The 25,141-nt window shown below is 42.6% G+C and overlaps 5 protein-coding genes across 5 annotated transcripts; 4 read left to right on the top strand and 1 right to left on the bottom strand.

The window, feature by feature from the left end:
* Positions 1–312: 312 nt before the first annotated feature.
* LOC6547641 (hepatitis A virus cellular receptor 1) lies at positions 313–1,230 on the top strand. The gene has a single exon (XM_001974922.2). It carries the CDS (start codon positions 373–375, stop codon positions 1,228–1,230), a length of 858 nt encoding a protein of 285 aa, XP_001974958.1. The 5' UTR covers positions 313–372.
* A 705-nt stretch (positions 1,231–1,935) lies between these two features.
* LOC113564263 (putative uncharacterized protein DDB_G0282133) lies at positions 1,936–6,595 on the top strand. The gene is made up of 11 exons (XM_026980227.1): positions 1,936–2,011; positions 2,439–2,705; positions 2,830–3,002; positions 3,098–3,253; positions 3,424–3,507; positions 3,692–3,804; positions 3,916–4,164; positions 4,213–4,338; positions 4,631–5,035; positions 5,104–5,212; positions 5,417–6,595. Exons 1-11 carry the CDS (start codon positions 1,936–1,938, stop codon positions 6,593–6,595), a joined length of 2,937 nt encoding a protein of 978 aa, XP_026836028.1.
* A 673-nt stretch (positions 6,596–7,268) lies between these two features.
* LOC26526485 (pollen-specific leucine-rich repeat extensin-like protein 2) lies at positions 7,269–8,120 on the top strand. Its single transcript, XM_026980229.1, has one exon. The coding sequence runs from the start codon at positions 7,269–7,271 to the stop codon at positions 8,118–8,120; it is 852 nt and encodes a 283-aa protein (XP_026836030.1).
* Positions 8,121–8,444: 324 nt separating this feature from the next.
* On the top strand, positions 8,445–8,969 carry LOC26526045. Its single transcript, XM_015157240.2, has one exon. It carries the CDS (start codon positions 8,491–8,493, stop codon positions 8,953–8,955), a length of 465 nt encoding a protein of 154 aa, XP_015012726.1. The 5' UTR covers positions 8,445–8,490; the 3' UTR covers positions 8,956–8,969.
* A 519-nt stretch (positions 8,970–9,488) lies between these two features.
* On the bottom strand, positions 9,489–11,147 carry LOC6547638. The gene is made up of 2 exons (XM_001974919.3): positions 11,063–11,147; positions 9,489–10,989 (listed from the first exon to the last, which is right to left on the bottom strand). Exons 1-2 carry the CDS (start codon positions 11,115–11,117, stop codon positions 9,752–9,754), a joined length of 1,293 nt encoding a protein of 430 aa, XP_001974955.1. The 5' UTR covers positions 11,118–11,147; the 3' UTR covers positions 9,489–9,751.
* Positions 11,148–25,141: the final 13,994 nt, after the last annotated feature.

Consider the following 25,141-nt stretch of genomic DNA (forward strand, 5'->3'; position numbering starts at 1 on the left):
TGATTATCGATAAAGAAAATAATAATCATAGGGAAAGATGGCTTGTAAGATTGCTTTGTCTTGCAGTAGGTCAATTATGTAGAACTTTGCTGATTATGATAGCCCATTAGTCTTCTAAGTTATGTGAAATACGCTTTCAGTTCACTTCTGTGAATTCGCTGCCCAAAACCATAAAAATTCAAATGACTGCTTTGGGTCTTCACCAAGCCCATATCGAATTTTGATCTGAAGATCGTGTTTCAGGCCAATCCTATGTAGGTCTCAGTCGCCATCCAATTTATGACAGCCGACGGACTGTATAAAACTGTGCGCATCATGGAGCCTTCACTTTAGTTCTGAACTAACCGGAGCACCGTAGGAACTCTCTTCATAATGTTCTTTAAAGCCATAGGATTGGTTTTGCTGCTGACTGGCCAAGCCTGGGGTCAGTCCATCAGCTTTCCTGTATACACCGTGGGAAGCATAGTGTCGGCCCTAACAGGAGGCGGTGGTGGCGGTTTCGGTGGTGGCGCTTTCGGTGGTGGAGGAGGAGGTGGAGGAGGTGGCTCACGTCCTGGTTCCTCAAGCAACAGCAATGCTCAAGCGGAGTACCAAGCTTACCTGAATCAGTATTACAGCAGCCAATGGCAGCAGTACTACGAAGCTCAGGCGGCTTACAACGCGTATTTGTATAGCCTTTACTTAGCCAGCCTTAACAACAATCAAGTGACTTCGACCACTGCCGCTCCCATCACTACGTTGCCCACGCCTGCGACCTCCACGGCCATTCCTACCTCTACGGGAACCCCAACCACATCGACCGCCATTCCTACTTCTACGGGAGCTCCAACGACATCGACCGCCCTTCCTACATCTACTGCTGCTCCATCCACCTCCACAGCAGTGGGTACTCCTCCAGGATCCGATACCACCTCGACCGCCGTGTCCACCCAACCCACACCACCGGGACCTCTATCCACTTCCACTGCTGTGCCACCCCCAGACACGGACACCACTTCAACGGCGGTGCAGACTAGGCGGATTCAAACCACTCCTCTGCCCTTCCGCTATGTGCACAGCCCTCTGGTCAATCCCTACGATCTGCACCACATCAGTTCCAATCCGATCTACGTCCGTGGCTCCGCAGTGGCATCATCTGAGGCGCAGTCTGAGCCTATATATATTCCATATCCCAACATTTACCGCAGGGCTCCTCCATCTCCTTACTTCGACTACGAGGGAAAGAAATAGATAACGAACTTTGGTGTATTTCACACAAACAACATTTAATTTATTGAATAAAATCAAAACAAATTTAGCCGCACTACTAATGGACTTCTTTTGCTACATAATTGATTCAAGAATCCGCGAATGGTTTTTTCACATACTAAAAGCACAACACAAATGAGAGCCACATAATAAATGCGGGTAAGAGGTACTTATAAGAACTAATTAGCATTTGCGCCACCGAGCATCGACCGTTAGCTTAGAAGTTTTATTAAGCATAGGCATGATCTTACGAATTCTAAAAGACATTCAATTTATAAAATTAGTTTTATCTATTCCTTTGTTTGCATATGCTGTAAATTTAATTTTACGACATCAGTCTTCTGTATAAAACGCCAGGTGCTTAGTCTCTAACATTTCAGTACTAGGCTAGCCAGAGTGCCCGCTAAATCCAGTTCGGAATGATATTAAATACCACCAGCTTTTTACTCATTCTAGTCAGTCAGGCATGGGGCCAATCAATAAGGATAAAGATACCAGTGTGGGATGCTTCCACAATATTTTCAAGGCTCACTGGAATCGGAACCAACTCAGAAAACACTAATAGTCAAAGCCCATCTCACCAGCAGAATAACAATCAACAGAATGTCGAATACAACGATTATCTGAATAACTATTATAATAGCTATTGGGCGAGTGCATTCCAAAACATAGCTAATTATGACCGTTATGCATATGGATATTATAGCCCGTACGGACCTTTCGGGTCTTATGATCCAGGTCCATTCCAAGCTCCAACAACACCGTCAGTCACACAGACATCAACTTCAATCGCTCCAACGACAACAGAGCCTCCTACGACATCGGTTATTTCGACGACAACTGAAACACCGATTTGTGCAGTCTTTCCCCAACTTCCAGCGTGTCAAACATCAACAACTACCATATCCACAATTACAACATCCTCAACATCGGACCCTACGACTACGTCCACTGCAAGTCCATTAGATTCAACGACAACTTCAACAGCAATTCCGACGTCCACAACAACCGGAACTACTTCAACTTCCACCGCGATCCCAACATCGGACTCTACGACAACGTCGATTACAAGTTCATCAACGGAGTCAATGACAACATCCACTGCGATTCCTACGTCCACAACAACAACTGAAAGTACCACCACATCCACATCACCTTGTGTAGACGACCCTAATCTTCCAGCGTGTCAGATATCAACAACTACAACATCCACCGCCATCCCAACATCCAACCCTACGACTACGTCCACTGCAAGTCCATTAGATTCAACCACAACTTCCACTGCAATTCCGACGTCCACAACAACCGGAACTACTTCAAGTTCCACCGCGATCCCAACATCGGACTCTACGACAACGTCCATTACAAGTTCGTCAACGGAGTCGACGACAACATCTACTGCGATTCCCACGTCGACAACAACAACCGAAAGTACCACAACATCCACATCACTTTGTGTATTCTTCCCTAATCTCCCAGGCTGTCAAACATCCACAACTAAAACATCCACCGCCATCCCAACATCCAACCCTACGACTACGTCCACTGCAAGTCCATTAGATTCAACCACAACTTCCACAGCAATTCCGACGTCCACAACAGCCGGAACTACTTCAACTTCCACCGCGATCCCAACATCGGACTCTACGACAACGTCGATTACAAGTTCGTCAACGGAGTCGACGACAACATCTACTGCGATTCCCACGTCGACAACTACAACCGAAAGTACCACAACATCCACATCACTTTGTGTATTCTTCCCTAATCTCCCAGGCTGTCAAACATCCACAACTAAAACATCCACCGCCATCCCAACATCCAACCCTACGACTACGTCCACTGCAAGTCCATTAGATTCAACCACAACTTCCACAGCAATTCCGACGTCCACAACAGCCGGAACTACTTCAACTTCCACCGCGATCCCAACATCGGACTCTACGACAACGTCGATTACAAGTTCATCAACGGAGTCAATGACAACATCCACTGCGATTCCTACGTCCACAACAACAACTGAAAGTACCACAACATCCACATCACCTTGTGTAGACGACCCTAATCTTCCAGCGTGTCAGATATCAATAACTACAACATCCACCGCCATCCCAACATCCAACCCGACGACTATGTCCACTGCAAGTCCATTAGATTCAACCACAACTTCCACAGCAATTCCGACGTCTACAACAGCAGGAACTACTTCAACTTCCACCGCGATCCCAACATCTGACTCTACGACAACGTCCACTACAAGTTCGTCAACGGAGTCGACGACAACATCTACTGCGATTCCCACGTCCACAACAACAACGGAAAATACCACAACATCCACATCACTTTGTATAGTCTTCCCAAATCTCCCAGGCTGTCAAACATCAACAACTAAAACATCCACCGCCCTCCCAACAACCAACCCTACAACTACGTCCACTGCAAGTCCATTATCTTCAACGACAACTTCAACAGTAATTCCGACGTCCACAACAACCGGAACTACTTCAAGTTCCACCGCGATCCCAACATCGGACTCTACGACAACGTCCATTACAAGTTCGTCAACGGAGTCGACGACAACATCTACTGCGATTCCCACGTCGACAACAACAACTGAAAGTACCACAGCATCCACATCACCTTGTGTAGACGTCCCTAATCTTCCAGCATGTCAGACATCAACAAATACAACATCCACCGCCATCCCAACATCCAACCCTACGACTACGTCCACTGCAAGTTCATTAGATTCAACCACAACTTCCACAGCAATTCCGACGTCCACAACAGACGGAACTACTTCAACTTCCACCGCGATCCCAACATCGGACTCTACGACAACGTCCATTACAAGTTCGTCAACGGAGTCGACGACAACATCTACTGCGATTCCCACGTCCACAACAACAACCGAAAGTTCCACAACATCCACATCACTTTGTGTATTCTTCCCTAATCTCCTAGCCTGTCAAACATCAACAAGTACAGCAACCTCCGCCATACCAACATCCAACCCTTCGACTACGTCCACTGCAAGTCCATTAGATTCAACGACAACTTCCACAGCAATTCCGCCGTCCACAACAACCGGTACTACTTCAACTTCCACCGCGATCCCAACATCTGACTCTACGACAACGTCCATTACAAGTTCGTCAACGGAGTCGACGACAACATCCACTGCGATTCCCACGTCCACAACAACAACCGAAAGTACCACAACATCCACATCACTTTGTGTAGTCTTCCCAAATCTCGCAGCCTGTCAAACATCAACAACTCAAACATCCACCGCCCTCCCAACAACCAACCCTACAACTACGTCCACTGCAAGTCCATTATCTTCAACGACAACTTCAACAGCAATTCCGACGTCCACACCAACCGGAACTACTTCAACTTCCACTGAGATCCCAACAACAGACTCTACGACAACGTTGATTACAAGTTCGGCAACGGAGTCGACGACAACATCCACATCCACCCCTACGTCCACAACAACAACTGAAAGTACCACCACATCCACAACACCTTGTGTAGACGACCCTAATCTTCCAGCATGTCAGACATCAACAACTACAACATCCACCGCCATCCCAACATCAAACCCTACGACTACGTCCACTGCAAGTCCATTATCTTCAACGACAACTTCAACAGAAATTCCGACGTCCACAACAACCGGAACTACTTCAACTTCCACCGCGATCCCAACATCGGACTCTACGACAACGTCCACTACGATTTCGTCAACGGAGTCAACGACAACATCCACATCCACTCCTACGTCCACAACAACAACTGAAAGTACCACAACATCCATTTCACTTTGTGTAGACGACCCTAATCTTCCAGCATGTCAGACATCAACAACTACAACATCCACCACCATCTCAACATCCAACCCTACGACATCCACTGCAAGTCCATTATCTTCAACGACAACTTCAACAGAAATTCCGACGTCCACAACAACCGGAACTACTTCTACTTCCACTGAGATCCCAACATCAGACTCTACGACAACGTTGATTACAAGTTCGGCAACGGAGTCGACGACAACATCCACATCCACCCCTACGTCCACAACAACAACGGAAAGTACCACAACATCCACATCACTTTGTGTATTCTTCCCTAATCTCCCATCCTGTCAAACATCAACAAGTACAGCAACCTCCGCCATACCAACATCCAACCCTTCGACTACGTCCACTGCAAGTACATCAGATTCAACCACAACTTCCACAGCAATTCTGACGTCCACATCAACCGAAAGTACTTTAACAACCACAACAACAACTGCGAGTACTACAACATCAACCGCGATCCCATCATCCTCAACATCGGACTCTACGACTCCGTATACCACAAGTTCATCTACTGCGTCAACTACAACATCTACGGCATTTCCAGCATCCACAACAACCGAAAGTACTTCAACATCCACAAAAACAGAAGAAAGTACTACAACATCTACCGCGATCCCAACATCTTCCACATCAGACTCTTCGATTACATCCACTGCAAGTACATCAGATTTAACGACAACCTCTACAGCGATTCCCACGTCCACATCAACCGAAAGTACTTCAACAACCACAACAACAACTGCGAGTACTACAACATCAACCGCGATCTCATCATCCTCAACATCGGACTCTACGACTCCGTATACCACAAGTTCATCTACTGCGTCAACTACAACATCTACGGCATTTCCAGCATCCACAACAACCGAAAGTACTTCAACATCCACAAAAACAGAAGAAAGTACTACAACATCTACCGCGATCCCAACATCTTCCACATCAGACTCTTCGATTACATCCACTGCAAGTACATCAGATTTAACGACAACCTCTACAGCGATTCCCACGTCCACATCAACCGAAAGTACTTTAACAACCACAACAACAACTGCGAGTACTACAACATCAATCGCGATCCCAACATCCTCAACATCGGACTCTACTACTTCGTACACCACAAGTTCATCTACTGCTTCAGCTACAACATCTACGGCAATTCCAACGTCCACATCAACCGAAAGTACTTCAACTCCCACAACAATAACCGAAAGTACTACAACATCTACTGCGATCCCAACATCCTCCACATCGGACTTTACGACTACGTCCTCTGCGTCAACCTCCACAGCAATTCCGACGTCCACAACAATCGGTATAACGACATCCACAGCTATTCCACCAACCACAGAATCGCTGAAACTGTGGCAGAAACTGCAGATTACATCAATGCCTCAGTCCGTTACTTCGCTGTGCCACTTTTATCCACGCCTGTGCTTGAAACCGGAGGAGGCCCAATTTGTACGTCTGGCCGATGAATATGGAAAACCCTTATTGTTGATTTCGTCATTCGAGGGACGAGCCGCTTACTCTCAAAAGCTGCCTGCTTTGTGGCGTGCTATAAGTAGAACCCATAATAATAAGTAGCATTTTTAAGTAAATGCGGATGAAATTGACTTATTTTTACAAAACGCGAACAAAAATTCGTATTAAACGGAAAGTGTAAGAATGGTTGTTCTTATTATTTATTGTATGGTAGCCATATATAATATGTAACCATAAAATAATATTAAACTTTTCATTGAATTTAGGTTATTAAGAAAAAACCGATTAACACGCTTTAGTTTATTTTATCAGTACCATCCATACCTAGAAGAATCCGTTCCAGATTCAAATCGTTGAAGACAGCCATGCAGCAAAATCAAATCTGACACGAATAGGTAATGACTGAGAAAAAATCAATTACAAGATAGATTCGAAGATTACGTCCAAGACAAGCATGTAGTAAATAATTAATGTCGTTAGTGGAGCCATCTGATACATCTCGAGCTTATCACTACCGAAAGTAAAATAAAGAACAGAGCTCGATTTGTTTATCTTATACTCGTATTTGAAAGCGGTCAGTAATTATTAATCCACAACTTCTATGGAACATCATAGAATATATAAAGACTCTACACCTACAACGCTCCACCTCAGTATTCTGCAATCATGAAGCTGTTTGGAGGTTTAATAATCTGGGTCTGCCTGGCCGCACCAGGACCTAATTGGCTTTCCACGTGCGCCACCGGCTTTCAGGTTCAAGTGCGGATTCCAATATGGGATGTTGCAGGACTTATAAAAAGAGTCACCACCTCCACCACGGGCCATGTCAGTTATCAAAAAAAGAAAGAACGACCTGTTCCTGAAGATTTTTGGCCACCGTTACATGGATACTATGATCCCTTGGCTTACCCACCGCCACCTTTTTACCCATACCCACCTTATGTGCCACCAAACAAACCACCAATACATCCACCGACACATCGACCAACTAATCCTCCAACGAGGCCACCAACAAAGGCACCAACAAACCCACCAACAAAACCACCAACAAACCCACCAACAAACCCACCAACGACTACAAAACCGCCGGAAGAAACAACAACTGAAGCAACAACTGAAGAAACAACAGAATCGCCAACCGATACAACTACCATTGCAACCACGGTGCCAACAATTGAAACCACAACGGCTGAAGCAACAGATTCTACAACAGACACAACAACGGAGCCAACAACAGAGCCTTCTATATGCTCAACGTTCCCTCAACTTCCAATATGCCAAGTTAGCAAATCAGTGCACCTAGTAAACAAGTCCAGTAACGTGTTATATCCGGAAAAGAAGCTATCGATTGAAACTGTGCCCCACTCAGTCACCTCTCTTTGCTTCTATTATCCGCGCCTGTGCACGAAGCCCGAAGAAGCTCAATTCGTAAGATTGTCGGATGAAAATGGAAGGCCTTTGCTCCTAATAAGTGCAGTAGAAGAAAATCCTTCAAAAAATAAACGTAGAAACCATTAATAATGTTTGTGACTTTAAATTACACTCCTTAAAATAAGCCTCAATAAAAGATGGTAACAATTTTACTCTTCTTTATAATTTATGAAAGAAAAACAAGTTGTTTTTATACGAGTATATATACACAGTCTACAGGAAAAAAACATTTTAGATACACAAATGTAATAGCAAAAATTCACATCATTCATTTGCCTGAGGTCAAAAATTACCCGAAGATAAACTTTATTGATAAATCATTTGACATGACAAAGATGACAACATTCCAAGCGGACCTATTCAAGCAAACTGGTTTCAGTTGCTCCACTCCACCTGATCAATTTTTGTAAGACCAGTCCAAGTTTGGCTTCCTGAACAAGTGGTAGGTGAAATTGAAATGAGCTCCGTCCAGTTCTTTCGCTCGAACCCGTGGATTATTGTACTCCAATTATGCGCTTTCTTGCGCTGGTGCGAAGGTGCCCCAGTGCATCAAAATGAGGCACTGCAGCAACTCAGTCAGATGAATGTGACCCAGGCGAATCTCATTGCGTCCAACTCCACCGTGAAGTGCAGCCTGACTCCGAATCTGTGTGACTGGCAACTGCATCTCTACGAAGGCCACGCATTCAGTGTGCCCCTTGCACAGACAATGGAAAGCACCACCACCCGAGCACCACCACTTCCAACGGCTGGTCAGAAAATGTTTGAATTGAACCACAAAGTCAGTGGAGCACAGCTGTTTATTCTGGCAGAGATTGAGCCCAAGTCCAGACGCAGATTGAGGAGAAAAAGAAAACTTTGGCGACGAGCCACTTTTAATCACTCGAGTAAACAGAAATTTATCTTGCTGGTCGTTCAATAAATATCCGAAATGAATAAATGTGCTTTAATCACTTATATAATCATCTCTCATTAGGCTCAATCAATCAGCGGCCAAGATTTATTGAGGCTGACTCACTGGACGCAGGCAGCCAGACTGTGAAATTCATTTCGCCGTCATAAAAAAATTCGCAGCTCATTAATGTCGACTCGATTCACGCTTTACCTGCCGTGAACTCTTTGGCCTGAGCATGGAAGCCGTTCGACCACTTTCAACTTTAACCCGCAATGCCACAGGTCTGGGGTCTAATGCCCATTAAGCTGTCTGCGCGTTGTTTGGCTAGAAGTATGCCGACTGGGCTCTGAAGTTCTCTATTTGTTTATTCAGATATGAATGGATGGGTTTTTAAGTGCCCAGCCGAGTTATTGTTTCTGATCGGGGGACTTTTAATTAAGTCATCTTTGTTGACCCATCACGCCGCATTAAATGGTGGCTTTGATGACTGTGAAATGATGGTTATGATGATTAATGGGGGCAGAGATTTGCATCAAAAGGGAAAGTTGGTAAAAGGTGGGGAAATCAATGAAGTGGCTGGATAGTTATTGTACAGCACCTCTAATGGATTCAAAAATCTTTATTTTCTGTTTTCTCTTTACTTTCTAGTTATTCCAATCGAATCTAATCAAGTTACAGCTGGACTTACTTGCTATTTGATCAGTACTTCAAGCTTAGTCTTAGCGGAAATTCAATTCGTCACTAGGTCGGACCCTCCATAAACACTAAAAGGGGAACCCCTATAAACCCCAAGTCCAACGAAGTCGAAACGAATACTCTGGTGTCACACATCAAGCGTGGCACGTTCGTCGTCGCCATCATCGGCGATGGTATCGTAAATTGTATTCAAAAATTTTCTAATTTCCGCATATGGGAGAATCTGCCACCAATTTGTCGTAGTTTCAATTTCCTCCTCCATTACGCCAGCGATTGCAGGACGTCTCTGGGAGCCCTGGCGACGTTTATCCTTGCCCTTACCCTTGCCTTTGCCTTTGCCGTTGCCCCTACTCTTCGTTGTCAAAGGACGATGCGTGCTGATTTCCGGCGATAGTGATTGTGTTTCCAATTCCTTCGCCGGCTGCTTCGCATTTAAAGGGCCGGAGCCTGGTCCCCTGATGGGGTTAGTTCCAGGACGAACAGCACCAGGAACTGGAGCAGTGACAACTCGGTTCGCTGTCATCTTTACTTCAGTTTCATTAGACGTTGGTGCTCCTGTTGGCTTTTGCTTCCGCTTGCTCTTAGGACGAGGTGGCCTGGCTTTCGGTTCGTCCTTCTTTATCTGGCCGGACTGGGCCATTGTGCCAGTGTCACCGGCATTCTCCTCTGTCGTCGGACTGACAACCTGCTGCATTCCTGTCGATGGCTTATCGATAATTGTCTCACTCGGGGCCATGGGTTTCTTCACACTTGTCACCGATTCCCCCGCAGGAGCTGTCCCCGCGGCGTTTACTTCTCCAACTTTGCTCCTGCCAGGAAGGACTTCGATTTCTTCTGCATTGTTCTCGGGCAGCTCTGGCAGTGTCAGCTTCACCTTCAGCGGCTCCTGCTCCTGCTCCTGCTCCTGCTGCTTCTGGGCCATAACTTCTTCGACGACTGGTTTACGCTCATGGTCGCTGGTCAGGGTATTCAATTGCACTATCTTCTTGGTCCCTACACTCTGCACATGGAACTCGTTCGAGTATAAATTCTCCCGTGCGTGCAATGCCGAGTTCATTTGCAGAGGCATTAATTGCATGTTTATGGCCGGGCTCTCAATTGTTTTGTTCAGCTCGCTGGCAAGTGGCATCGGCAGGACCTGCGTGTCCTCGTCCAGGTTCCTGTAGTGGGACCTCTGCTCGGAGGATCGTCTGCTGTGGTGGGAGATCTGCTGCAGCATGTGATCCAGTGGAGGAGCATCCTGAGTGGATCGACTCCCGCTGGCCTGGCGACGGACCAAGTTCATCCGAGGCTTGTTGTAGGCATAGACATCCACATTGAAGACTCCATGGGCGGGTGCACGACGCCAGTGCCTGGCAGGAGTGGCTGCGGAAACGGGTTCGTTGGGGGTGAGTGTGCACTGTACTTTCACTTAAACACTACTAGTTCCGGGGCTTACCTCTGGCCACAAGGGCACAAGACTGGATTAGCAACAGCAGCAGTGGCAGCTTCATTCTAGCTAATACATATTTTAGGCGTTGGCTACGACTAAACCGATTTTGGACCTCTCGACCAATTTTATGGCCAACCGATTTGGGTCACTCCGCAACTAATTTGCATTGACGATTCATGTTTGGCAATGTTCTAGGAATGTGAAAACACAGTGAACCCCATCGATGCTCGACGCGATTAAAAACAAACATCTTATGGACATGGAATGGATGGTTCACTGTCGTTGAGAACTGGTTTCCCGGAATCGAATTCCGAGCAACGGCACTTTTGGCTTTGGCCAAGACACAATGGTGTAGACTTGGACCTGTCAATGGCCAAGTTAATGCTGTGCCATAAAATATCATTGTAGTGCCACCTCGGTCGAGCCTTGGCCAAATTGTGTTTTCGGCGGCTGGGCCAAAAGCAGCGAAAGTTGAAAGTTGTGGTTAGCATTACAATGCCCAGCTAATGGAAAGTAATTGCCAAGAAATTCCGGAGTATGCAAAACAAGCCCTCATTGATTTTGAAATATTCTTAAGTTCCCAAGGTTCGGCTAAAACAATTAATTAAAAATGCTGATTTTCTTTAAAAAAGTATAAATCATTCTCATTAAGCTGATCGATCAACCTCATTGACACTAAACTGTTTGGACAGGATACAATTTTTTTTATCTATTTAGTACGTCCATAACACCTTTATAAAAAATAAAGAAAAACTTGAAAACAAAGTTATAATAAGAGCGACTTGCTGGCAAAGGACATCAAGCACCAAGACACACAGATTTATGCATGGCTAGAGCATTTAGCTGCTTAGGAAAAGCATGGGAATCGCTCTGGGTAAAATTGAAAATTTAATTCGAAAAACCATTCGGCAAAGTGATTTATATTAAAGAGCTTGTCAAAAACAGTTGACCAAGAGTCAGCTAGCAGTAAACAAACAGCGAGCAAACAAGCACAGAACAGAACGGCTGACAGTTTCCACTCGGAGCACTTAAGATAACTTTGAGTAGACCAAGTCCGAACTCCGGACGACGGGACTGGAAATGGATATGGGAATGGGTATTGGGGGCGTGGCTGGTGGAGCCCGAGCTGAGCTGACGATGTCCACCACCAGTGGCAGATTTATGAAAACTGTTGACATTTAGTTCTTCGAACCGTAAACTCTGAGCGGACTCAAGCCAGCGGAATTTACATTCGAACAATGCAGGCCGCAGAAAAACGGAGCACCAAGTGCCCGGTACGTAATGCAAACGGAATCGAGAGCTGGGCAAAAACGGCCAGCAGACAGGGAAATGCGAAAAAAGCCAGATGACAACCGGCCAAGATGGACAAAGGCAATTGTGCTGGCATGTGAAGGAAGGTCGGTAAGAGAGAGCGAGCTGGGGAAAACTGCTGATACAGCTTGGCTCCTTCAGTCTAAGTGCGCTGCGAAAAACTGTTTGGAAAATGTAGGTGTTGACCCACTTTTGTAGATCGTGCTTATCCACTTTCAGCAATTAGTTGATCTTTCACTTCATATACTAAATTGATATATTAAGCCCCTTTAAATAGCAGTGTAAGCCACAGTAGCTTTTTGGCCCGATTTTCGGTCTAAATGCAATTTGAGCCGCTTCGGATTTTATGCAAATGAGTGATATAATAAGGGAACCGTGGCGATAATGCGATTGAACTGCGATGGACCTTGTAAAAGAATAAGCCCGAAAAGAAATTGCATCGACGGTTGAATTCGAAGTGTGTCAAACAGATGCAGTTACAATACCACTCCCACAGGAGCTGAGTGGCACTTTTGAATCTTCAATCGGGTCGAGGGCCAAAGAAAGCGATGACATATCCGTTAACGTTGAAATGCCTTGCATCAGACACTTGCCTTGCGGATGGAGATGCGGATGCGGATGCAGATGCGGATGAGGATGTGCATGGGGTTGCGGAGCTGGCCTACGCAAATAAAAACAATGAAAGGCCGTGCACGTTAAGCGGATAGCCAGAGTAAAAAACGCACAGGGCACCGAAAATAATATTTCAGCACTTCGTTTATAGGAAAATAAGAAACCTAGTTCGATCTTAATTTTAAAGCCCTGTGTAGAAGCGCAAGTTCAGAAATGTGTTGTTAAAATGCCAAATTACTTTACTTTGAGATATGAGCAATCGCAGTGACTTATTTTGCAGTGTAGTGGGAGAGAGAAGGTCAGAAGAGGAGCTACTGTCGTCGACGTCTTAATTAAGCAGCTCAAACGGCAACAACAATTAGCCGAGATGCAACTCAAGCGATGTTGATTGTTATTTTTGCCGTGTCCTGGGTGAGAGGACGAGGGCGAAAGGGACAGAGCATGCAAGCGGGAGAGAATACACCACTCGCACTTGTGGCTGGCTTACGGAAGAGGCTTATTCAATCGAAATTGCAGTTTGATAATTACAGCAAACTTTAAACTTTCCCAATTCGAATTCAAGTTGCTACATTGTGTTCGGTTGCACTTTTTACTGTTGCCACTGCTGTTGTGCCAGCAAATGCACACAATTTGCTTTGTCATTAGACGAACACTTTAGGCACTCGACTGCGCTATTTATCTCAGGCCATCTCGCTCTAGTCCATGCCCCGTCCCGCTCGCGCCATGTTATCTCCTTCTCTGTCAACTGCTTTGCTTCGGCTGCTCATTTCCAGCTGGCCATTTCTTTGTGCAGCTCTTATTTGACCATTCATTTGTTGCATTTGCCTGACCAAATAATTGGGGGGAGCGGGAGCGAAAGAGACAGTCATATGGGCGGGGGAGGGAGACGCACTGAGATACATTCACAGTATTTTGCACATTTTCGCTTAATTTGAATTTTTCTATGCAAATGCCATGCAGCGAGAACGGAGAAAAGCAGAAAAAGCACCCGAAATTCAACTGTTTTTCGTTAAATAATTCTATTTTATTGTGCATTATTTTTTTTCTCTTACCAGCTTTCGTCTGCACCCAATTGTTATTGCAATTTTCTTTGTGTGCTTTTGCACATTTTGCAGCATTCGCGGTTCACTGCGCTGTCGTTTATTTGATATTTGTATTTCTCCCTGAATATATCCCTCGATAAGGTACTCCAACCGTCTAACAGGACTTTTCGGTGGGGGAATCCCCTTTGAAGTGAATCTGAGTGTTTTTGGCTGCAATCGTGTATTCGATTCGTTTGGGTATTGGCAAATATGGTGATTTCATTGATAATAAAACACACCATTGTTGTGGTACAATAAAAATAATATTTATGATTGTTTCTTCTTATTTGTTTCTCTATTATTGCTAGATATATATTTAAAATAGTACACAGCTAACAATAATTCGCAAAAACTTAATTTAAGTATTTAAAGTATGTTTTTGTTAGCACTTGCAAACAATAAAAGCATTATCATGCATGTTTAGACACAATTTTTATAAATATCCTTTATATTTTCAAGCCTGAACTGAATTTGTTCATGCGCCAAATAAATATTCCCATTGCCTTTTGCGTCACCTAAAATTCACGATCATAATTACCTAAAAAAATACCACGCATTTGATGCCAGTGTTCATCGATGAATGATTTTTATTAAAGGATAAACATGCCTTTTATTCGCCTCTGATCATTTTCCTTTTCCACTTTCCGCACATTGAGCAGAGGCATCCGATTTGTAGTCGACCAGCTAATTGTTATGCAAAAGCCAAAATGAAGCCATAAAAATGCGATTCCAAGCCGGAATCTGAATCAAAGTGCCGATAAACTTTCCCCCTTTGTGGCGAATAAATTGTGTTTGATTTGCAGCGTGGCCTTTGCATGCTGCAAACAAACGACACTTTGATTTAGCGAAAGAACAATTGTTAGCAAACAGAACCATGTCAGGAATGGCAGTAGTCACAGTGGCACGGATTCGATGGCTAATAAAACAACACAAAGCTAATGGCCAAACATATCGAAACCGAAATGCAGGCGGCAATTTTATGTCCGGCATAAAAGTCTCCCCCCTGGCCGTTCCATTATTTATCTATTCTGCCCACACCCCCTCCAGTATCTGTATCCGAATCATTATCTGTATCTGTATCTGTATCTGCGACAGACGCCTTCTGAATGCCAATGTGCAGCCTGCCCCAAGGCGGCACACAGTGCGTATGCGCGTTACAGTTTATCGTCTTGCCGCAGCATTCTATAGTTATGTATATCCGCAGAACTTGTTGCTACAGCACAACCACAACTTTTGCCGCCTAATGCGGCATCAATATGCAAAGCCCAAGTTTTGGGCCAAGTCGAACGCCCCACTAAGCGGCTTAAAAACACAAAGAACACAAAAACGGGCAGAAACTTTAAGTTCATTTAACTTTCGCAATCAGCTGGAGCAGCAGGCAAGAGCATTGTCTGCCGGGGCAATTTATGATTTATTAACAACGTGCGAAACTCAATTTGTGCCCCGTGCCGGAGTCCGTTAAGTCAGCTAAAAGGATTTCTTAAACTTAAATGATTTTAATTATTGAGAATTATCAGCAGCGTCGAGCTCTGTAATGCGATTGGCCCCTATTGGGTATTTGGCCAGCAGCTCGGCGCTCCCTGAAACATCCGTCCTTTCTGACTGAGAACTATTTCAGCTTGATTTATTGCGCTGCAAATTCCTTTTTCGGGGTGATTAAACCAGCGGCAGGATAAGACACACCATCCAGCCAAATTTGACGCCCTTGTATCGCCGTTGTCAATTATCTAAGCAAGCGAGCGTGTAATGGGCTCGCAGCCAGTTGACTTCTTTTCATTCTCGGAAATCGAAAAATGCCCGGGTATACTGTATTATACTGTATTGTGTGCTAGCAGGGGGCCAAGAAATTTAAATAATATTTCAAATGATAGCACTTACACCAACTTTAAAACGGCTTTAAGGAGCGAAACATTTATACTGTACTTGGGTCAAATTACCTAATTCTAGACAAAAGATTTGTGGCACTTTTTTTGCCCGGTATCTTTTAGTCTGCAGCTTCCTTCCTCGTGTTGTGTTGCCATATTTTTTCCTTTACCTTTTGGTCCACTGTCTTGTGCTGTATTGAAGAAGCTGGTCAGATGATTTATGATTGCTCAGCCCGGGCTGGCTTATTGGAGGTGGAGCAGGAGTACTCGTTTTAATAAATGCCCCGTTTGGGCATTACATTTTAATAGTCTCGTCTCGGAGCAAAATAATGTCGAGCTGTGTTATTTATGAAGTGATGCTCTAAATTTATTTAAAACGCTTGCAATAAATTCCAACAGATTTCCATACCAGAATTTATGCAACCCAATTCTAATGCGTATTTATGGCGGCAACGGGGAACAGCGACTGTCCAAAAGGGAAATCGGCCGAAGGAGGTCCGATCGGTGGAGGAACGGGTGAATTTGTCCCCAATCAATCATAATTTGTAACTGTCATCGCAAGCTGCGACCGCGTCCACTGAGTGATGAAGTTGTCGCCGCGGCTCACACCCACATTCGCAAACACAATCACAATCACAACGGCTCACACCGGCTCACACTCGCCCAATGACACGAAAGCCAACTAAAGTCAACCACAAAACCCGGAACCGTGGGTTTAGAGACACTCGAGCAGAAATCATTTCCATAATTAGGAATTAATGTCCCTTGTGATCTACTTTTGTAACGGATTGCGTTGTTAAAACTATAACTTTTATCGCACATTACAAGTTTTTCTTTCATCTGCTTTTTTAATTAGTTGTATATTTTATGTTGTGTTTTTTAGTTCTGCAAATCTGAAAAAAATTGAAATAATTTTAAGTCATTGAAAACGGCCTGTCTTGCGTAGTAACGAAGCGCGCCAGTAGCAAATGAATATGTACTGCAATGAGTAGATCATAACAAGTTATAAGAACAAAACAAAAAGTACGTTCATTTACACTTATTATTTTGCTGTTATCCAAACTAACCGAATTAAAAACAATGGTTTTTTTTTATATATATATTGTATTTCTTTTTATTTTATCTTTTTTTTCATTTACTTTATGTTTCTCAGCCCTATGAAGTACGCTTTTGGCAAAATGGTAAGGTCAACCCAATCTGACTTCGAACCACTGTTCTTTGGTTGGTCCGGTTGCCGAAAAAGTAACCATGGCGGGACAATTTGGGCGCAACCACACCCCTGAATTTCACCTGGCCACGTGTGCGTATGTGGACCGCAAATTTATCGCGAATTTCACTTTCCTATGGCGAGCAGTTGAAAGGCAGACAAAAGGAAAGTTCGTTGCCAGGAGCAGGGAAATCTGATGTGCTGCCAGAAGTTTGATATGCCCCGAAGTTGACAAATGTCTGACAAATCCCGTCAGCGTCTAGTAGCTCTAATGAAAGCCAATTGCTGCTTAGCAGTCCCCGCGGTGAAGACAAAAGATCCGAGTCCTGCAAACTCCGGATACTGTCAACGTGCGACGGAAAATCTGCGGCACGTGATTCCGCTCATCTGCAATGCTGCCCCACTTCACTTCACTTCGCTCCCATTCAGTTTCAATTTTTGGCTGCCCTTTCGAGGCACAGCGCACTCACATATATGTATACACCCAGATTTATGATGATTTTTTTCACACACGTGTGCCCAAAATGTTGGCGTTAATAACGATTAAGTGCGCCATGCGACATTGACTCCGGTCGCAAAATGAAAGTTTGCCAGATTTTTGTTATTCCCGACAGGTAGACATCGTGGCATCCAGGCACCCAGGCATCCAGCCCACTTTGTTATGATTGCAAACACTGGCCATCTAGGGGCTCCCCAAAGTTTCCCCAAATAAAAAAGGTATTCTATGACATTCCGTTTACCCGGCAACCTCATTTATGCAGAAAGCCAGTAAGTCTTTTTTCTTAGGCCTGAGCAAGTGAGGCCAAACAATTAAAAATTTGACACGGATTCTGAAAGTTGCATATTAAGTTACATAAGTTACATATTTTTTGTTATTGCTCTATAAAAACCTAAGCTAGTAAAGCTGAAACGGCCTTAGCTCGTTCAAAAAAAGGATCGATTTCTACAACATAATTAAAAATAAAAATTACAATTTACAAAAAAAAACTATATTTGGATGCAGATCTTTAGAGAATTTCGCCAGAAACATTTAAAGGTATGCCACTTCAAAATCCGATTAAGATAAGTTGAGTTATGGAGTATAGAACTTCAGCCTTGGGACATATTTTCGTTTTTTTGGACTTCTACAAAATCATACATCAAAAAAATTACAAAAATATTAAAAAAAAATAAATTTCTAAATTTGAATGCAGATTTTTAGAGGATTGCACCAGAAACATTTAAAGGTATGCCACTTCAAAATCCGATTAGGATAAGTTGAGTTATGGAGTATAGAACTTCAGCCTTGGGACATATTTTCGTTTTATTGGATTTCTACAAAATCATACATCGGAAAATTTACAAAAAAAAATTAAAAAAAAAAAATTTTTAGATTTGAATGCAGATTTTTAGAGGATTGCGCCAGAAACATTTAGAGGTATGCCACTTCAAAATCCGATTAAGATAAGTTGAGTTATGGAGTTTTGAACTTTAGCCTTGGGACATTTTTTCATTTTTTTGAATTTTTCAACATCATGACATCAAAAAAATTACAAAAAATTAAAAAAAAAATAAATTTCTAAATTTGAATGCAGACTTTTAGAGAATTGCACCAGAAACATTTAGAGGTATGCCACTTCAAAATCCGATTAAGATAAGTTGAGTTATGGAGTTTTGAACTTTAGCCTTGGGACATATCATAACTTTGTTGAATTTCTACACATCACCACATCAAAAAACATTACAAAAATATTAAAAAAAAATAAATTTCTAAATTTGAATGCAGATTTTTAGAGGCTTGCACCAGAAACATTTAGAGGTATGCCACTTCAAAATCCGATTAAGATAAGTTGAGTTATGGAGTATAGAACTTCAGCCTTGGAACATATTTTCGTTTTTTTGGACTTCTACAAAATCATACATCAAAAAAATTACAAAAATATTAAAAAAAAATAAATTTCTAAATTTGAATGCAGATTTTTAGAGGATTGCACCAGAAACATTTAAAGGTATGCCACTTCAAAATCCGATTAGGATAAGTTGAGTTATGGAGTATAGAACTTCAGCCTTGGGACATATTTTCGTTTTATTGGATTTCTACAAAATCATACATCGGAAAATTTACAAAAAAAAATTTAAAAAAAAAAAATTTTTAGATTTGAATGCAGATTTTTAGAGGATTGCGCCAGAAACATTTAGAGGTATGTCACTTCAAAATCCGATTAAGATAAGTTGAGTTATGGAGTTTTGAACTTTAGCCTTGGAACATATTATAACTTTGTTGAATTTCTACACATCACCACATCAAAAAAATTACAAAAATATCAAAAAAAAATAAATTTCTAAATTTGAATGCAGATTTTTAGAGGATTGCGCCAGAAACATTTAGAGGTATGCCACTTCAAAATCCGATTAAGATAAGTTGAGTTATGGAGTTTTGAACTTTAGCCTTGGGACATATCATAACTTTGTTGAATTTCTACACATCACCACATCAAAAAAATTACAAAAATATTAAAAAAAAATGAATTTCTAAATTTGAATGCAGATTTTTAGAGGATTGCGCCAGAAACATTTAGAGGTATGCCACTTCAAAATCCGATTAAGATAAGTTGAGTTATGGAGTTTTGAACTTTAGGCTTGGGACATATCATAACTTTGTTGAATTTCTACACATCACCACATCAAAAAAATTACAAAAATATTAAAAAAAAATAAATTTCTAAATTTGAATGCAGATTTTTAGAGGATTGCGCCAGAAACATTTAGAGGTATGCCACTTCAAAATCCGCTCAAGATAAGTTGAGTTTTGGAGTATAGAACTTCAGCCTTGGGACATATTTTCGTTTTATTGGATTTCTACATCGGAAAATTTACAAAAAAAAATTAAAAAAAAAAAAAATTCTAAATTTGAATGCAGATTTTTAGAGAATAGCGCCAGAAACATTTAGAGGTATGCCACTTCAAAATCCGATCAAGATAAGTTGAGTTATGGAGTATAGAACTTCAGCCTTGGGACATATTTTCGTTTTATTGGATTTCTACAAAATCATACATCGGAAAATTTACAAAAAAAAATTTAAAAAAAAAATTTTTTTAAATTTGAATGCAGATTTTAAGAGAATTGCGCCAGAAACATTTAGAGGTATGCCACATCAAATTCCGATTAAGATAAGTTGAGTTATGGAGTTTTGAACTTTAGCCTTGGGACATATCATAACTTTGTTGAATTTCTACACATCACCACATCAAAAAAAATTACAAAAATATTAAAAAAAAAAAAATTCTAAATTTGAATGTAGATTTTTAGAGAATTGCGCCAGAAACATTTAGAGGTATGCCACTTCAAAATCCCCTCAAGATAAGTTGAGTTTTGGAGTATAGAACTTCAGCCTTGGGACATATTTTCGTTTTATTGGATTTCTACATCGGAAAATTTACAAGAAAAAATTAAAAAAAAAAAAAATTCTAAATTTGAATGCAGATTTTTAGAGAATTGCGCCAGAAACATTTAGAGGTATGCCACTTCAAAATCGGATCAAGATAAGTTGAGTTATGGAGTATAGAACTTCAGCCTTGGGACATATTTTCGTTTTATTGGATTTCTACAAAATCATACATCGGAAAATTTACAAAAAAAAATTAAAAAAAAAAAAATTTTTAGATTTGAATACAGATTTTTAGAGGATTGCGTCAGAAACATTTAGAGGTATGCCACTTTAAAATCCGATTAAGATAAGTTGAGTTATGGAGTTTTGAACTTTAGCCTTGGGACATATCATAACTTTGTTGAATTTCTACACATCACCACATCAAAAAAATTACAAAAATATTAAAAAAAAATAAATTTCTAAATTTGAATGCAGATTTTTAGAGGATTGCGCCAGAAACATTTAAAGGTATGCCACTTCAAAATCCGATTAAGATAAGTTGAGTTATGGAGTATAGAACTTCAGGCTTGGGACAGTTTTTAATTTTTCTTGAATTTCTTCAACATAATACATCAGAAAAATTAAAAAAACATCGTGGCATCCAGGAATCCTGCCCACTTTGTTAAGATTGCATAGACTGGCCATCTAGGGGCTCCCCAAAGTTTCCCAAATAAAAAAGGTATTCTATGACATTCTGTTTACCCGGCAGCCTCATTTATGCAGTAAGCCATGTACTTTTCTTTCAGTCCTAAGCAAGCTAAACAATTAAAAATTTAAGTCGGATTCTAGAAGTTTAAAATAAGTCACATCTTTTTGTTATTGCTCTATAACAACCTAAAGGAGTAAAGCTGAAACGGGCCTAAGCTCGAACAAAATTTCACCTTCGCAATGGGATGGATTTTATAAAAAGCCCGTCCTATGGGATTTGTGTCAAACTGTCGGTGCCGGGCAAGTAAATCAAAGTCATCTGGCCATTGGCTGCTGGCCCATCCTCTCCTGCGGGAGTTTCCTGCCACCTTCGATCGGCATTCGTCATTTTTCATGTTGCCATGCTGGAAGCTGGATGCGGAGACCCGGAGCAAACGTGATTATTGATTGGTGCTCGGCCAAATTCATGGCTACACTAGCTCCCGGTCGAACCATTTATCCAACTATAACCGTAGGTCAGGAGCTTGTTAGTGAGTGGCCACTGGTCAAATGGCCAGGCAAGGAATTTGGGTGGTCGGTCGGACGGGGGCTGCAAAACCACTGACACACAGATGTAGGGATGGAGTATAAAAAATAGCATCATAGTTGCGCAAAAGTTTGACGTTTATATGACATTTGAAATCAATTTGCACAACAATTGAATTTTAAATTTTCTATATCCACTTTTCATTGTTATTGTTTGGTCGCCGTTGTCGTTATGGTTGATGATGCTGCTGCAGCTGCAGCTGCAACTGCCACTGCCACTGCCGCTGCTGCAGCCTGTGTTTTTATCAATTTGCTGCCACAGCTGATGTGCAATCGATGCGTTTACATGTCAATTAGCAATTTAGTGCGTGCCACATTGTCAGCGTGAATATATCGAGCTATCGCTGTGTGCGTGTGCATTTCGGCGTCTAGGTGGCAGCAAAAAGTTGCATATTTAATTGGCTGCCGCAAAGTGGACGCCATGCATTTCGGACATGCCCGAGTGACCACAGAGTGGGCCGCAAATGAAACGGACGGCCGGCGAATGGCTGCCAATTTGATGAATTTGCAAATCCAAATAGATAATCCACAAACATTTGATTCAATCGAATGGGCAAAACGATTTCCACTTCCAAATTAATCAGAGCATTAAACGAGGAAATTGCCACTTCAGTCCGGGGGCATTTCGATCTAATTGGTTGATTGGATGTGTGACGCTAGCCGAGCGTTGGCATTATGGATTCCCAGTCACTTTTGGTTGGCAGCACCCAACACAACTCAACTTCCAGCCACTTGCCAAACTGGGAACGGAACTCGCTTGTTTCCCCTGTTTTCCGCTGCCAACTGCAATATTTGTTTTCCAACATGGCCCAGCTGAGGCAGACCCATTTCGCCTGCTGGCAGGACTAGCACACATATCCCACCAAACACAACCATTTGGCATGTGCAAACGGGCCAAACGGGGCAAAGTCAGTAGAGGAGCTGCAGTTGCAGCTGTTGGCCCTGCAATTGGCCAGATTTATGTTGTCTAGCCGCATTCTGAGCACTTGCAGCTGCCGACATATTGACATGTAACCCCATGCTCACAGCAAATGGACACTGTCGAACCGTTCTTAATTACGCAGAGCAGGTAATTCCGGAACAGGCTCCGCAAGCGAGGGTTAAGACCTCAAGTCCCCCAATTCTCCGAATGCTTGAATCCTTGAGCCGGGGCTTTTTAATGGAATCAGGCATCAGCCCGTCTGCAGTCCTCATTTCCGGTTATCAAATGAAGATCCTGGTCGCTCGTGCTCGCTGGCTTCGTGTTGACCCCAGTGGCTGAGGCATGAAAAATTCCAAAACCCAGTGGCGGAAGTAATATTTTTCACATCAGCATACGTTGCGGTCCGGGCCCCAGAACAGATAAACATAAACATATGCACACAGGGCGGGCTGGAGTTATGAAATCTGCACTCGAAAAATAGTAGGAACTTAATTAGGCCGGGTCTTTTGTATGCTGAAATTCCAAGATACGTCTTCCTACACTAAAATTCAAGTAAATTAAAAAACATTATTGTGCTTACTAAGTTTTAATAATTGATTGGTGATGTTTAAGTGCAGTGATTCTCCTTAAATTCTTCGTGATAAAAATGATCTGTAAATAACCTGTTTTCCCTAATCAATAAAGTTATGAAAATGGTTTTCTTTCCAATTTTTACCGATTGGAGCAGTCATTTTGTTCATGTGTAGCGATATTGGCTTGCCTCGTGGCCACCCTCGCTAGGCAGAAGCCAAGTGGTTACCAACTTAGTCCGGAGTTTGCCGCTCCTGCTGCTGGCGGAAGTGTCTGAGGGTCCTGTTTGTGTCCTGGGCCCTCCTCTCCGATTACACCATGCATATGCAGATGTATGGCCGCAAAGATATAGCGCTCTGCGTACGTACATACATACGTGCATATTTATGTATAATATTTAGTGGCAGCTGGTGCAAAGTTTTGGGCGTACGCGGCGTATGCGTGTTGCTCAATTGCCGCTGGCAGAACGGGCAACGACTTTTGCTGTTATTTATGCCCAGCGGAAGGGGATGTTGGCTTGGTAGCCGTTAGATTTAAGAACTTTTCCGCCGCAACCAGTAGAACGGGATTGGGGAGCGGATGTTTTTGGCACTTGCCGCATGCTGCTGCACATGCATCCGTTTTCGAGGGCCATTTATAAGGCACACAATTAATTAAATGCTCCCTTGTTTGCTGTCCACACGATTATTGATTTCTCCTCTGCCGGGCAGTTAGGGTAGATAGGATTAACAAAGGCCATTTACCTAGACCACAACAAGCTCCACCTGTAACTGGCCAAAAATAAAAATAATAAAATAAAAGTTCGATGTAGATTTTGTGGCATTTTCATAATTTATTATGCTGCCAGTTGGTCGGGCGCATATCACCATAAATAATATCTATCCCGTACACACAGGCACGGATATGTATAAAACCACATACTATACTATGTAGTGGAACCCTTTTTTATGTAGCTGCTTAATCTACATAATTTTCGGTCCCTTTCACAAGCGGTTTGATTTACACAGTGTATAATCATTAAAAAGGCTCGGACGGCGGATAAAAAACAATTTTTTAGTTGCCCTCCCCGAAGGGTTTGACCGCTTAACTTGTTTATTTATTTTAGCTGGTTCTTCGGGCCCAGGGTTCAAAGGAGGAAAGGTTACTTCGGCCTGGTAATAAGAGGATCTCATATGGGTAGGGTAAGCGATTAGAGTCCGTAGCTCTACTTGATGATGTTTGTATGTGGAATGGGGGCCTCAGTTTCTGTTTTCACTTCTCTGTGTTTGTGGAACCATTTACATAAGTGCCATGCACAAGGCCCAGACATCCGTCTGAACCCAGCGATTATCCCTTTTTAATAGACTCATAAAACGGTTATTAACTTTGTTGCACACAAATAGAATAGAAAAACCAGTCCGGATGCGGCGCACAGTGTTTTATTTCATTAAAGTCATTTCTGGACACTGGCTCAATTTATTATGTGAGTTTTTTGCATATCCCACTGCCACTTTCCCATTGTTCCCTATGCAAAGAAACAACATTTGACATTAATAAATGGCCGGCCAGTGGGCGAGTACATGGGGTTGGCCCTAAAGCTTGGGAACTGGGAAGAAATCGTTAAAGTTCGGCAAGTCTTGATACCTATACAAGTGCGGTTCAGAAAATGGGGTATATTAGCGCACCATGCAGTTATGTAAAATTCAACTCATATTCAATGTACCAAACTATTTTACAGGTCATTGCAGAAGTCGGATTTGCTTTGGCACAGCAATTGCACTTGTTATTCCTGATTTTGCAACTGGCCAAATGCAATTTCACTTTTATGCTGTAGCTCGCCTCCAGTGCTTCGAGTTGCCAGCCATTCCTTCGATCCCGATTGCCCCGCATCCTG

The sequence above is a fragment of the Drosophila erecta genome, unplaced genomic scaffold, assembly GCF_003286155.1.
Source record: "Drosophila erecta strain 14021-0224.00,06,07 unplaced genomic scaffold, DereRS2 tig00000092-arrow-pilon, whole genome shotgun sequence".
Lineage (NCBI taxonomy): Eukaryota > Metazoa > Arthropoda > Insecta > Diptera > Drosophilidae > Drosophila > Drosophila erecta.

Bases quoted from the DNA above. Each gene is read 5' to 3' on its own strand.
- LOC6547641 (XM_001974922.2), top strand. From the start codon at position 373: ATGTTCTTTAAAGCCATAGGATTGGTTTTGCTGCTGACTGGCCAAGCC.
- LOC113564263 (XM_026980227.1), top strand. From the start codon at position 1,936: ATGCATATGGATATTATAGCCCGTACGGACCTTTCGGGTCTTATGATC. The intron at 4,339-4,630 runs GTACTACTTCAA...GACGTCCACACC, and splicing joins TCCGCCGTCCACAACAACCG to AACCGGAACTACTTCAACTT. The intron at 5,213-5,416 runs GTCCACAACAAC...AACATCAACAAG, and splicing joins ACTTCAACAGAAATTCCGAC to TACAGCAACCTCCGCCATAC.
- LOC26526485 (XM_026980229.1), top strand. From the start codon at position 7,269: ATGAAGCTGTTTGGAGGTTTAATAATCTGGGTCTGCCTGGCCGCACCA.
- LOC26526045 (XM_015157240.2), top strand. From the start codon at position 8,491: ATGAGCTCCGTCCAGTTCTTTCGCTCGAACCCGTGGATTATTGTACTC.
- LOC6547638 (XM_001974919.3), bottom strand. From the start codon at position 11,117: ATGAAGCTGCCACTGCTGCTGTTGCTAATCCAGTCTTGTGCCCTTGTG. The intron at 10,990-11,062 runs GTAAGCCCCGGA...CCGTTTCCGCAG, and splicing joins TTGTGCCCTTGTGGCCAGAG to CCACTCCTGCCAGGCACTGG.